This window comes from Channa argus, chromosome 1 (genome assembly GCF_033026475.1).
Source record: "Channa argus isolate prfri chromosome 1, Channa argus male v1.0, whole genome shotgun sequence".
Classification (NCBI taxonomy): Eukaryota; Metazoa; Chordata; class Actinopteri; order Anabantiformes; family Channidae; genus Channa; species Channa argus.
In genome coordinates, this window is record NC_090197.1 from 6,591,746 (window position 1) to 6,605,207 (window position 13,462).

A 13,462-nucleotide genomic window follows, 5' to 3' on the forward strand; every position below is an offset into this window, starting at 1 on the left:
TTCACATTTCAATCTCTAAACTCTTTACTTCAGTCTGCACTTTGTCCCTGCGTCCACAGTTTTACCTCAGTTTGAAAAGACTTTAGACTTTAGGCACCGGTGGCGGTCGTCGTTAACTCGGGCCCCGACCGGGTTATGGAAGTCGTTGTCACGATTCGCATTTTCAATTTGTCCTGTGCTTTACGTCGGATGCCCTTCCTGACACAACCCTCTGCATTTATCCAGACTTGGGACTGAAACAAGAAGACACTGGCTTGTGCCCCCTTGTGGTTGCATTAGCTCCACAAAGTAACAAACATTAACATTTGGGATTTTGTAACAATGTTGTGGATCAAGTAAAAAGCAGAGGGGGAGGTTGTGAAAACTGCTTGATTTACTCTGCAGATCCAGATTCTTAATAAAAAGAGAAACAGCCAACAAATCACAGTGTGTTTTAGACTGAGCTTATGAATTTTACATAATAATGCACTGATATTGTAGTGTAGCATTTTTACTTTAATCAGTGTGAAACACTGAGCTACACCCTGAGCTGTAGTGGGCAGTCAGACCTGGTGTCATGATCCCACACACTTCCTGTCCTTGGACTTTTATTTTGTGGCCCCTTCTTCCCACTTCCTGTTCTTGGTTTTTTCCCCATCTTTACCTTCGTTGTCCCTTATTGTTTGCACCTGGTCCCCTCACTTTTTAAGCCCAGTCTTCCCCTCACTTCTGGGCCAAATCCTTGTTGTCATCTAACCCACAATAGACTCTGAACTTTTGAGCCTTAACTGTGTTTACTTTGGAAAACTATGTTCCCCTCTTGTTTTCAACATCCATTCTGTTATCTTATTTTCTATTAAGTTAACTCCCCTCGTGTGCTGGTCCTGTGGTTAGTTGTCTTAGTCTGTATCTGTTCTGAATCCAGTTTCTAATACCCTCCTGTTAGGAGCGACCTCTGTTTACTATTTGAGTCTCTGTCAATTAAAGCCCTTTTTAGTTCATCCCTCGCACTGTCTCCTGTCTTGGCTCCACCCTTAACCAAAACCTTGACACCTGGATTAAAAGGAACTGGCACTGGAGTTGCAAACTTTCCCGGATCTGCCAAAGCATGAGATACCAACTTATCTTTTTCCTACACGAGAAGATACTAAATGTTTGTCCTAATATGTGACAGTAGCTGCTGCAGAAAGGAGCTTCTCTAGACTAAAGTTTATCAAACTGCACCTGAGATCCACAATATCTCAAGAGCATCTCAATAGACTTGCTTTAATTTGTATAAATTGTGAGGTTTCTAGAAAGGTAACATTTGATGATACCATAGATGCCTTTGCTGCAAGGAAGTTCAGACGTGTACAAATTAAATGAAAGATTTTAGTTCTACATTATAGTGTTATGTTGTCTTGTTTGCACATTTTGCCCCATTGTTACCAAATACATGTACAAAGTATTCACTGACCATAGCACCACGTCCATTTATGTTGTTTCTATTGTTGTTTGTGTTATTTTATGTTATTTTAGTGTGTGTGTGTTTGTTTGTGTGTTTGATCAACAGTTAAACCGTTAAGGTCAGTTTCAGTATAACCTGGATGGAGCTCTGAGAACTGAATGAGTGTAAGCTCCTGACAACCAAAGCAGGCTGAGAATGTGAATTATTAGATATAATATTCCAGTTGATGAGCCGTCTAAAGCTTTTTATTGTTAGAACAGTCAATCGGACTCTGATAAATGACACAAGCCAAAATGTGTTTGTTCAATAATCTGCACCAAGTAATTAAGTGCTGCCGAACGTTTTTTTTTTGTTCCGTTTACTTTCCTCGTCCATGCACCTTGACAGAAGGTGAACATAATATAACATTGGTGGTGAAACAGAAGAAAGAGCAGAGTGAGTCTGAACTCTGTCCCACTAAGGAGAAATGAAAATGAGCAGCATGGGGTTACTTTGGATGCCCCATAAATGAAGGTGGAGTTGTCCTCAAAGACTCAAACAAATGTGTGTTTCTGGCTTAAAGGTGTTGACAGGATCAGTCTGACTACGCTGTTCATCACCTAAATTATGACTAAATCAGGCTGTTCCACACTTGCAGTAAATCTGACACCACATTTCTCACTGTTTTCACAATTGCTAAACCAAACAATCATCTGATTAAAGAAGAAAAACCTCGGCAATTATTCCATCTTAAAAAGTTTTAATTTGATACAAAGTTAAAAAGAGCTTAACCTCCACCACCTGCACCAGGTAAAATTACAGCTTTTACATTATAGTTACATGATAATGTCACATTACCACAGTGTAGTTAGTTTTCTAATCAGGACCCAAAAGAGGAGACGGTGAGAGGAGGTTTGAATGTGAATGATGGTTTATTAACAGTCCAAACTTGGGGATCAGGCTGAGCACTGAGGGAGAACACACACACAACAGGGAGAGCAATGTCCAAAGGTACTGACTGTCCATAGAAATGTTCAGGGAAAAGGAAAGTAGAGACGATCTGGTGGACAGTGGGGAGAGCTGGGTATAAATACACGGGAGCACAGGTGAAAAACATTAGGGTTAACAAGGAGAAAGCTAAAGAAACTAACTAGGAAATGGTACTGAGGGACTACAAAATAAAAGCCAGGGGCAGGAAGTAAAACTAAAGAAAGTCCAAGAACCAGAACCGTGACAGATATAGGTTTTGTTATCCAGTTGGTGTTAATGTTGTGGTTGATTGATTTTGATAGAAAACGTTTAGGAGAGTGGAGATGAGTGTGTTTGAAGGAGGGACTCTGTCTTCTAGAGAAGTGACAAGTTCCTGGTTTGAAGAAGGAAGAGAGGCAGCATTAAGTCATCAGAGCCTCAACATGGACGTTCATCACATTTTAATCTGCTTCTTCTTCCTCTGTGAGTATTTTTATTTTCTAGACTTATTTGGATTTTCTGAATGAGCTTTTTCTCTTAGTTTTAATGGAGGTTTAGTTTAGTCACACACACATCAGCATTGCTCTGTTTGTTCTGTCTCTTCCATGTCTCAATACTATGCAGCATTAGTGCAACTTTTCTCCACTTGCTCTTCATCATAACCTAAGACTGTCACTGGGCGTCTGTCTGGACATGACTCACTTCTTAGTGAAAAATGGTGATAAATTGTGCAGCACAAACCCTGTTTCAGCAGAAGTTCCTCTTTAAATATGTCACATATTTAACTTTAACTGCTGTACAGTAGAAGTAGTTTGTCAATGTGAAAACATCAAATTATAATTATTTTCACATTTTAATTACATAAAAAATGAAAAGTCTGTGTTCGTGTCTCAGTTTTACTTCTGCTCCTTCTATCTTTAGCAATTTCTTTAGGTGTTTTCTGTCTATTCAGTGCTGGTAACACACAAAGTAAGTTCCTGTTCACGCTGAGTTTTTCACAGTAGGTTCCCCCCATACACAGCACACCACTTGTGTCTCATTTGGCCCCTGTGGTTAGTCCAGCATCTTGCTTGTGGGTTGGTCAAGGCAGATGGCTGCCCACCCTGAGCCTGGTTCTGCTGGGTTCTTCTGGTAAAGGGAGGTTTTCCTCTCCACTGTTTCCTAGGCCTTGGAGGATTTGTTGGCTTTTCTCTATGCAAACTTTTAACTCTTGACTTTATTATGTGAAGTGTCTTAAAATGAATCCAGCTGTTGTCCTCTGGGTTCCTCTAGTCTCAGCGAATTAGCTCCAGCAAAACCACAACATTAACACCAACTGATGATTGTGGTGAACAGGCTCCAGGCCTTCTGTGACCCACAGGGAATAACCGGTTACAGATAATAGATGAATGTATATTGTTCTTACTGCTTTTTCCTTAGTTACCTTCTTGTAATTTTGTACTTTTTTCAAACTTGGCATCTCTGTTTTAGCCTGTAACATGGGCATCATTGGTCTGCACACATTTCTTGCTCACCTCCTCACACCAACCCTGTCATCTGATGTAAACAACAAAAAACAATATGCCTCCTCACAGCTTATCTAAAAATGGAACTAAAGCCAAGGTCCTCAAAAACCCAGTTATGACCCAGTTATTCCAGATGAACTTTACCACATTACAGCAATGGTTGAAAACACACATGGGGAATTGACTGGGAATGTATTGTATGTTAGTGCAAAGTTCAGATTGTGTAGTTTTAAGATCTACAGCATTTTTAAGATGGTTACTTAAATTTCATCACTGATGATTCGCATGATCTCAGAGATTTCACCAAACCTCTTAGTTTACCTCCTTAGAGCTAAAGAGGAAACTGTTCCAGCTTTATTTCACGTAACCTGAGATAAAAAAAAACTATGAAAAATTAGTAGCAGCTTTTTTTAACTAACAGAAAGCTATGGTTGTTTGATGCAACACATTTAAAACTTTGATTCTCGTGCAAAGAGGAAATACTGTGACAATGTGTGCAGGAACAGGAAAATCAAACTTTAGGTCACTGCCCACAGTTAATCTAGAAGTTCAGCAGGTCTGGTCTGAATTCTCATTCAGTGTGTTTCTTTGTTATTTCTGCAATGTAGAATACATTTCAAGGACACATCTCAACATCAGCTTTTCCGAGAGGACATTTTATAAACCAGGCCTTCATGGTCTAATTGCTGCCAAGAAGCTGAGTGGGACCAGAAAGAAGATGAGAATTGCTTCATAAATTGCCTCCACAATCACCTGACTTGAACCCAAATGAGATGGTTTGAGAGTAGTTGCCAACAGAGTGATGGAAACTCAACCTTTCCAGGTCCCTGTCTCTCAAAGCTGGCTGAGACACAAAGTGGCCACTTTGAAGAATCTAACATTAAAACTCATTTGCTTTGTGTTTCGATCCTAATTGTTTGATGTCAACAAAATAACCCAAAAATAATCTTTAGCTACGTACTTTGTTTTTACTCCAGTCTGAGATTTGGATCAGTTTCTTCTGACAGTTTCTCTACACTTTTAAAATGTTTCAGAGTTGATGCACATCTTACTCTCCTTGTTTCATTTCATAGCACATGCAGTGAGCTGCCTGTCAATGTTATTACAGGTTACAGCAGCCTATTGAATATCTGTGTGGGATATATGTGATGTGTACAGGACACAATTATTGAAAGAAGAACAAACAGACCAGCCCTCTCACACTGAGGCAGACTGACCCACTAGGAGAATTCAGGAGCTTCCTAGGTTGTAATTCACAAGCTACTACACTAAACCAATTAATAACTGTGATAGATAAAAATGGTCACTGTAATGTTGACAAGCTTGAATGAGATCAACACATCTGTTGAGGCACATGTGATAATAACTGATTAGGAAAAGAAATCAAACCACAAATAGTGATCACATGAACACAATGACAGACTGAATGACTGAAGGGAAACAAAATGATCAACATCACTCAGTTAAAACAGACTCAAAAAGGTGGATGAGAGAATTTTACATTTTCTAAATATTTGACAGAATCAAAAAGTGTGACTGTAGTAGAAGTGATGAGCTCTGTGCTCAGTGTGACTGTGTGGAAATGTAAAACAGGAATCATCATCAGACTGTAGCATCTTACAGGAAGATAGTAACTATTGATTGTTCATCTTTTCAACAGCTCTGCAGGATGGAAACACTGGTCTCACCAATGCACAAATCACCACTCATACAGGAACTGAAGGAGGAAACATCACAGTTTCATGCTCATTTTCTTCCTCTGGAAGAAGGAAGTTGTTGTGTAAAGGAGACTGTACAACAGGAAACGTCCTCATTGAAACAACCAGTAACAGAGCTCAGAGCGGCAGATACAGTATTGAATATAAAGATTCAGCAACACTCATGTATGTGAGCATTACACAGCTGAACAAGTCTGACTCAGGATGGTACATGTGTAATTTGGACAGTACTTGGTTCAGAAATCATAAGTTTGAGATCATTGTCACAGAAGGTGAGTTTCTACTGAAAGTTCTGAAAATGTTCCTTCATGTCTGTGAAGCTGTGAGAAAACTGACTGTTCTCTGACAGCTTCTCATGTTACAAATAAGCAGGTAAAATAAGTGCTGCATCTTTTCATCATTAACAGTAAAAACAAGCTAAACAACTAACAGCTAATGTTCTACATGAATCAGCACAAGAGCAGGTGTCACCACTTCCAATCTCCTGTTAGTGGCTTATTCAGAAACATTGGTACATTTGCTGAACCTCTGTCAACATGTGTGGATGATCAAAAACTAGAACTTCACTAACACAAAATGTAACATCAGCTAAAAAGAATGATTTACTCATCTACCAGCAAGAACTAGTCAGCTCCACATCCATCTTGTTTCCTTTTCTCTCTTTTAGCTCTCACTAACCAGTAACAGCCAGTCTGATGTTCTTCTCTGCACAGTCTCCTCAAACGTTGTTTTCTTGCTGCATCTGTGATGTTTAGTGAACACCTATGGATGAACTCCATGAATGGATGTATTACAAGAATACTGAGCTACAGTAATCTCACAATTGAGGCCTGTTGTCAGGACGACAGAAAAGCAGTTCATCTTATTAACATCATGAGGAAAACAGCATCTCCTCTGGATCATTATCTGATTGTTTCATTGTTCACAGCTTCAACCTCTTCACCACCAAGTAGAGCTCTCCAACCTTCAACAACATCACATACATTCTCTTCATCATCATCCTTTGAAACCTACAAACAGCCTGAAACTGGATCATCAGGTACATTTAAAGTTCCCTCTATAATAAACATACTGTTACTCAGCACAGAAACATGAACATGACCCTCAGTGACAGTTGCTGTAGACCTGATACAATGATGCACTAAAGAAAGTAAAAAGTAAAAATGCTATACTGCAATATCAGTGCATTATTATGTGACCTTTAAAACTCATAAGATCATAGTGAGATATGGAGTCAAAACATGAAACAAGACTTTCTAGAGCGAGTGGGGAGACGCAAGGTTTCTAATGGGGAGGAGTGGAGTATGGTGCTGGCAGAGTAGTTCGGTCTTTAGATGCAGAGAAGATGAGTAACTTGAGGAAAGTGTAGGGAAATGGCAGGAGGAGGGTCCACTGGGGAAGATCTAGTGGTCTGGATCCGTAACACAGAGGAAGGTCTGGTAGTGAGCGTGTGGAACGTAACCGTGATGAATCTTCAATCCCTGACGTGAAAACAACTCCAAATTCCTCTTTAGTGATCAAATTCTCCAAAATCTGAGCTCTGGTCTCCGTAAAAAGTAGAAAACAGATAATCACATGACTTGGTAAAACAAACGTGTGCATGATTAAAGCATAGACATAACGTGGTAAATCCTCTTCTTAGATTGACGTGGTTACAAGAGTTCATGATAATCTTGATTCTTTAGGGACATATAACAATACTCATAATCCTTAGTCACACACGTGTGGTCGGCAACAGAGAGTCAATAGGAAGCAGTTACTCACAAAACCAGAGTAGCAGCAGAGTCAGGTCAGAAAAATGTAGCAGGGTCTGAACCGTAGACAGCAATGAGGATTTCAATGAAGGCCGGAAAGTCACAGATGATCTGGCAGCTTGGTGAGAGGACTGAGGACGTATATAAGCAGAGTGGTGAGAGCAGGTGAAACTGATTACTGGTGGTTGGTTAAACAGGGAAAATGTGACGGGACCAGGAACAGGAAGTGGTGGTTTTTCTTTGACTGTGGTTTGATTTGCATTTTTTGCTAAAGCCTTTGTTTAAAAAGGAGGAAGAAATTGACATTAAATGATTCAGACTGAATATACAGCTGAGGAGAACTGGAAGTGAGCTGTCAGTTTAGATGTGACCTCCACCTGCCCCCCTCCCATGAGCAATGCTGAGCAGTCCTACACACTTAGAGGAGACAAACTTTGAAGCAGCAACTACTTTTTTCTTTGCATTTATCCATTTATACTTACAAGCACATTTAGATTTGCAAGTTTACTGAAGACGTTAAATCTGTTGGATTTCTTCATTCACTCATTTGTTAGATTTTATTTTGTGTGAGAGTTGAAGTTTAAAGGCTACAGAGGGAGTTTATCTAGTGTCTGACCTGCCAGGCTCAGAGGAGGGAATAGATAACAGATAGTTAGAAAGACATTGAAGCTTTCGGGTAGAAATCCCAGACATAGAAGTGATATCATCATAATGTCATTGTGACAGTGGTTTGTGGATATAATGTAAAACATGTTTAAATTATGTGAGATAATTTGAGATACATGATATAACAATCAAACATTGTGATCTCTAAAGTCTTATTTATTAGTTTGAGATTAAAGTCTTTGATATTTGTGTATTTGTTAGTAGAAATCCTTCATCCTCTCTCCTCTTTCTCACTCACCTTCTGTGTCTCTTGTTCAGTTTCCCTCCTGGTTCCTTTGGTTCCTGTACTTGTGGTGGTGGTGGTTGTAGTTGTGTTAGTTGTTGTTGGGCTGCTCCTCTGCAAAAAGAAGACAAACGACTCTGATGGTGAGTTATCTCATGACAACAGTGGAAACACAAAAGACATTAAGCACTTTTGTTTGTCCTCCACTAAAATTCAGAGACAAATATACGTTTTACTGCATCACATTTGTTTGATAGTTAGAGTTATTTAGTTCTAGATGCAGATTGTAATGTAAAATACCCTGTTAGTACATAAAGTGGTAAAAATCAGCTCCATCTTTTAGCAGCTGCAATATTAGTGATGTGGACATGTCATCAGTAAGAACCATCCAATAATATGATGTTCTATTACATTACATGTTATATTTGGACAAATAAACTGCTGCTTATACTTCTATACTATTACTTAAAGTTTCTCATGCAGGACTTTCACTTGTAATATTGTAGTTTTACTCAGTAGCAATGATACATTTACTTTTTACTTCTTCCACCACTGCTCAGTGATGCCATAAACATGGTGATGATCAATAAAATGTTTTCTCTATAATCACATAAGTCAAAGTTAAAATTTGAAGAAGTAGAATTTAAATCGAGTACTGAGTTTGTGTACTTTTACCACCTCTGTCTCTCACCATGATCTGTATCTGGAATAATAACTAATTTAAATGTGTCTGTTCCACAGGTTTGAACATGAGGGGAATCTCAGACCAAACCAACATGGAGGTGATTTTAAAGCTTTTTTCCTCTGTTTCTTCTCACTGTCAGCTCTTTTCATTAGTCTCATGTCCCATCGACTGGGGGTGAACGTAAAGGCTTCACCCCCACCTGCTATTGAATAATCAAAACGTTCCATTTTCTTTTCTTGCTTTCAAAAAGACAGAAGAGAATCTGGACTTTTTGTAAAGATGGATTCAGAGAACTATAAACAACTTAATGTTGTAGATATGTTTCAATCAAATACAGACAGATTGAACTATGGCAGAGATGTAGGATGAAAGAAAACCAGTGTTCAGTCACATTTTTCTTCCTTGTTGAATCATTCTCCCCTAAATCAAAGTGAACAGAGTCTAACATCACCCCTCACACTGACACTAAGCTCACTGGCAAATGAAGCATGTTTCAGCTTCTGTTTTCACAGGTTTCCTCATGTGCGAGCTGATCCCACACTGAAATCTAATCTCTTTCCTCACACTAACACTAAGCTCAGAGAAAAAGCACAAGTCAACCAGAGTGGAGGGACACAATCAAAGGAATGAAGCATTTGCCGCTTGCATCCACCTTGTACTAAGTGAACAACTCTTCCGTTCACTTTCTTATGTTGCAAATTCATTTGCACATTTCAACAAAGTTCTTCAAAAAAAATCAGCCTGTTCAATGAACAAAGCTCTTTTATTGACTGGCAGTTACTGGTTAAGAAACATTGAGTTTATAGATGTTCAGCACCAAATGAGACAAAACAAAGTGATTATAGGACACAAACACAGTTTGAGGGACAAACATCTGTCTCTGGGCCTTAATTGTTCCCGTTTAAAACATCACCTGTAGAAATGTATTGACAGCTCCTGTTTTCACAGATTTCAGCTGTTCTGTCATTTCCTGTCACATCTGTAAACTTCCTGTTGTTTTTCTTTTTGTCATTCAGTTTTTCGACTATGAGAACTGTCCACCAGCCTCCACAGGCCAAGACTCCACCTACCAGAGCCTCAATCCAGTAACCAGGAACCAGGACCAGATCTACTGTTCACTCACACAGAAACACTAGTGATACTGTCTGGGTTTTGTTTCTGTGCAGCTTCATGCTCTGGTGTCACAGTATGAATATGAGGGAGCTCCAATTTAAGATCCAAGTTATTATGACTTCCTGGATGAATCGCTGTGGTCTTGGACTAATTTGGAATTTTAGTCACTTCTGTTCTTCTTCTCTTTTCAACACAAATATTATATTTTCTAATTAGAAATTCAAGTTTGTAAATGTGTCTTTTTAAGGGCTTCTATGCTTAATTTTGTCTTTAGTCACTTTTAAATTTTTTTAATTCAATAATGTCCAGAGGAATCAACTCTAGTGTCCAGACTTCATATATGAAACAGGCTTTAGAGAGAGAGGAGACATGGACGATCAAGAAACTGCAGGTGTCTCTCTTTGTGAGTCTTTGTCAGACAGAAGAGGAACACGTTTACGTTAAGTTATTTAATTAATTTTTTCTGTTTTTTTAAACGATAAACAATAATTGTGAAAGATGAAATTCACTAAATTCACTTGCTTAACAGAAAAAAAACCTCAGAAATAACTATTATAAGTATCTTTATTTTTACAATATTTGACTTTAAAATACCATGTAAGGCACAATTATCCTTAATAATTCATAGATATTCTACATTTTTTGAAAAGAAAACTACAGTATATTCATCTACATCAACAATTAAAACTTGTGAACGAAGAGCCAGGGACACCTACAGAAAGGGACAGAGAGACGGAGACAGAGAAGGACAAAGACAACTACAGGAGAGAGAACACACAAAGTTAATGTTGTACAGTGGTGACAAACAAATGTGGGGCAAGAGGAGAGAAGAGAGGGAAGAGAGGAGGAAAGGAGCTCAGTGCATTGGGGGGTGGGTCCCCCAGCAGTCTAACAATATGCAAAGTTTGGAGAAAAATGGGGGGAAAACATGGAAACATGAAATGTATTTCTACTAGAAGGACTTTCTAAGTGATTGATTGACAAAATGAAGCTCTTTGAAACTTTAAGCTCTATATGTCTAGGAAACACCAGGCACTGCTCATCAGGTGGTGGATGCCATACACCATGTGGGGGCAGCATCATCCTGTGGGTGGGCTTCTCCACAGAAGGCACACAGCCAAGATCATGTTGTAGTAGCTTGAGGACATGTCTCTGATTGTCCTTGATTGGCTGCAATTACTGCTGAAGGCTTTTCCACAAGGTGCAGAATAAATAATACTCCTGTACTATAAATGACAGATTTCACTTTACAGTCTGAAGACCTCTGGTCTAAGTGTCTCATGAACAGCCATGACATTTATTATGGGTATGTTAATAAAAACAATACACTGGTACTGGTACATGCACTAAAATCCCGGTAATGTGAGAGACCTCTCTGGGTAAATATGTGGTCTGAAGGATACAGTCATTACTTCACAGTGTTTCCAGCACTGTGATGTTTGCTGCCAGACAGATTCTGCCCCCAATCGACTTCCCTGTTGTTGCAGTGTCTCTGTCAAAACGAATGAAGTTAAATCCATCAAGCTGCACGTCCACATCCTCAGAAAGCCAAGTCCCTGTGAAGCAGAACAGGCTGGTTTGCCGATAGTCCACATCCGACTTCACGAGTGTGGAAAGTTCCTCACTTTTGTTCCGTAGCGATCGGACATTTGACAGCGTGATGTAGCCGGTTGCCCCTTCGCCTCAGTCTGTTCCGTTTCCCTCCTCTGGAGCCTCTTTTCCTTCTTCTTCGCCTTCGCCTGTATCCCCGAAGTAACTCCAACGGTATCATCTAGTTCAGGGATGTCAAACTCATTTTAGCTCAGCGGCCACATGGAGGAAAATCTATTCCCAAGTGGGAATTATTTCAAGTTGGATGCTGACGGGCAGATCAGAGGGATTCGCGGTGAATGGCGAGCAACAAACTTTGAAGTCTTTCTCCAGTTCACCAAAAATCTGAAGTCCCGTTATTTTATCTTTGAACCGCTTCATGTTGGGTCGTGCACACAGTTTTCAGACAGGGAAAGTGAGCTGCATCACCACCGGCGAGTTGCGTCTCCCACACTGACAGCTTCAACTTGAAAGAACGTTTGTCATGATACTGCGTGACAACTTTGTTGCGCCCTTGCAGCTGTTTGTTCAAGTTATTCAGCTGCTCTGTAACATCCACCATAAATGCAAGGTCCTGTATCCACTCTGCGGAATGAAATTCTAACACTGGTTTGTCCTTTTCTTCCATGAACTGTTCAATTTCTTCTCGTAAATCAAAGAAACGCCTCAGCACAGCACCTCGGCTTAACCATCTTGCCTCAGTGTGGTATGACAGGCCATAGATGTGGTCTTTCTCTGTGAGAAGCCCGTCAAACTGACGGTGATTCAGGCTTCTGGATCGGATGAAAGTAACAGTTTGGATGACACCTTCATGACGTTGTCCATCTTTAATGACTTGCAACACAAAGCCTCCTGGTGCAAAATACAGTGAAAAGTCCAAAATTCACGTCCTCCATTTGCAGATTGCACTTTCTCTCTGCACTTTGTCACAACGCCTGGTTTTGAACACCAGTCCACTCCGACCCTGTCCAGCGCACCGACGACTGTGGTGAAAATATCAGCATATGTCGTTGTATCTGTCATCGGCACCAACTCCACGAAATCCTCGGTGACGGTCAATGTGTCATCAACTCCGCGCATGAAAATGGCCAGTTGTGCAACATCTGTAAAGTCCGTGCTTTCACCAATTGTAACTGAAAACGCAATAAATGACTTTACTTCTCGCTTCAACTGACTGTCCAGATCCACTGAAAGATCGGAAATCCTGTCTGCAACTGTGTTTCTTGTCAGGCTGATATTTGCAAAAGCCTGGAGCTTTTCAGGGCTCACAATCTCCGCTGCCTTCATCATGCATGTTTTTACAAATTCACCGTCACTAAATGGTTTGGAAGCCTGCGATTTCATTAGCAAACAGGTATCTAACTTTCACTGCAGCGTCACTGATGTCTCGGCTGTGAGTCAACACAGAGTCTGTTTCTTCAGACCCGCCAAAAGTTCATTCACCACCTAGAATCCAAGTTATTCTGACTTCCTGGATGAATCGCTGTGGTCTTGGACTAATTTGGAGTTTTAGTCACTTCTGGGAAGGTTTACTATTGTTCCAAGGCTTCTCACCCAGAATCTAGGTGGCGCCACCTCCGCTGGCTCCTGCTGCAGGCGGCTTAGCTCCAAAAGAGAATCCCGTGATATGAGCCTGCTTGGACTGCTGGTAAATACAGTTGTATGCAAAAGTTTAGGAAGTTTCATTTATAAATATTTGGGTGTTTGCATCATCAATTTCATTTTTATCTATCAAATAACTGAAGGACACAGTAATATTTCAGTAGTGAAATGAGGTTTATTGGATTAACAGAAAATGCAAAATATGCATCAAAACAAAATTAGAAATCAGACT

At 39.9% G+C, this 13,462-nt stretch overlaps 1 protein-coding gene and 1 pseudogene across 1 annotated transcript; one reads left to right on the forward strand and one right to left on the reverse strand.

Annotated features, from left to right (window-relative positions):
• The first annotated feature begins 2,285 nt into the window (after positions 1 to 2,285).
• LOC137101049 (CMRF35-like molecule 8) lies at positions 2,286 to 10,574 on the forward strand. The gene is made up of 6 exons (XM_067478907.1): positions 2,286 to 2,857; positions 5,540 to 5,869; positions 6,526 to 6,636; positions 8,276 to 8,383; positions 8,982 to 9,022; positions 9,942 to 10,574. The coding sequence occupies exons 1-6, from the start codon at positions 2,719 to 2,721 to the stop codon at positions 10,059 to 10,061; spliced, it is 849 nt and encodes a 282-aa protein (XP_067335008.1). The 5' UTR covers positions 2,286 to 2,718; the 3' UTR covers positions 10,062 to 10,574.
• Positions 10,575 to 11,488: 914 nt separating this feature from the next.
• LOC137100962 (general transcription factor II-I repeat domain-containing protein 2-like) lies at positions 11,489 to 13,294 on the reverse strand (annotated as a pseudogene).
• Between the last annotated feature and the right edge of the window lie 168 nt (positions 13,295 to 13,462).

Excerpts from the sequence above, each read along its gene's own strand:
- LOC137101049 (XM_067478907.1), top strand. The coding sequence starts at position 2,719 with ATGAGTGTGTTTGAAGGAGGGACTCTGTCTTCTAGAGAAGTGACAAGT. Across the intron at positions 2,858-5,539 it reads AATCTGCTTCTTCTTCCTCT|CTCTGCAGGATGGAAACACT; the intron begins GTGAGTATTTTT and ends TCTTTTCAACAG. Across the intron at positions 8,384-8,981 it reads GAAGACAAACGACTCTGATG|GTTTGAACATGAGGGGAATC; the intron begins GTGAGTTATCTC and ends TCTGTTCCACAG.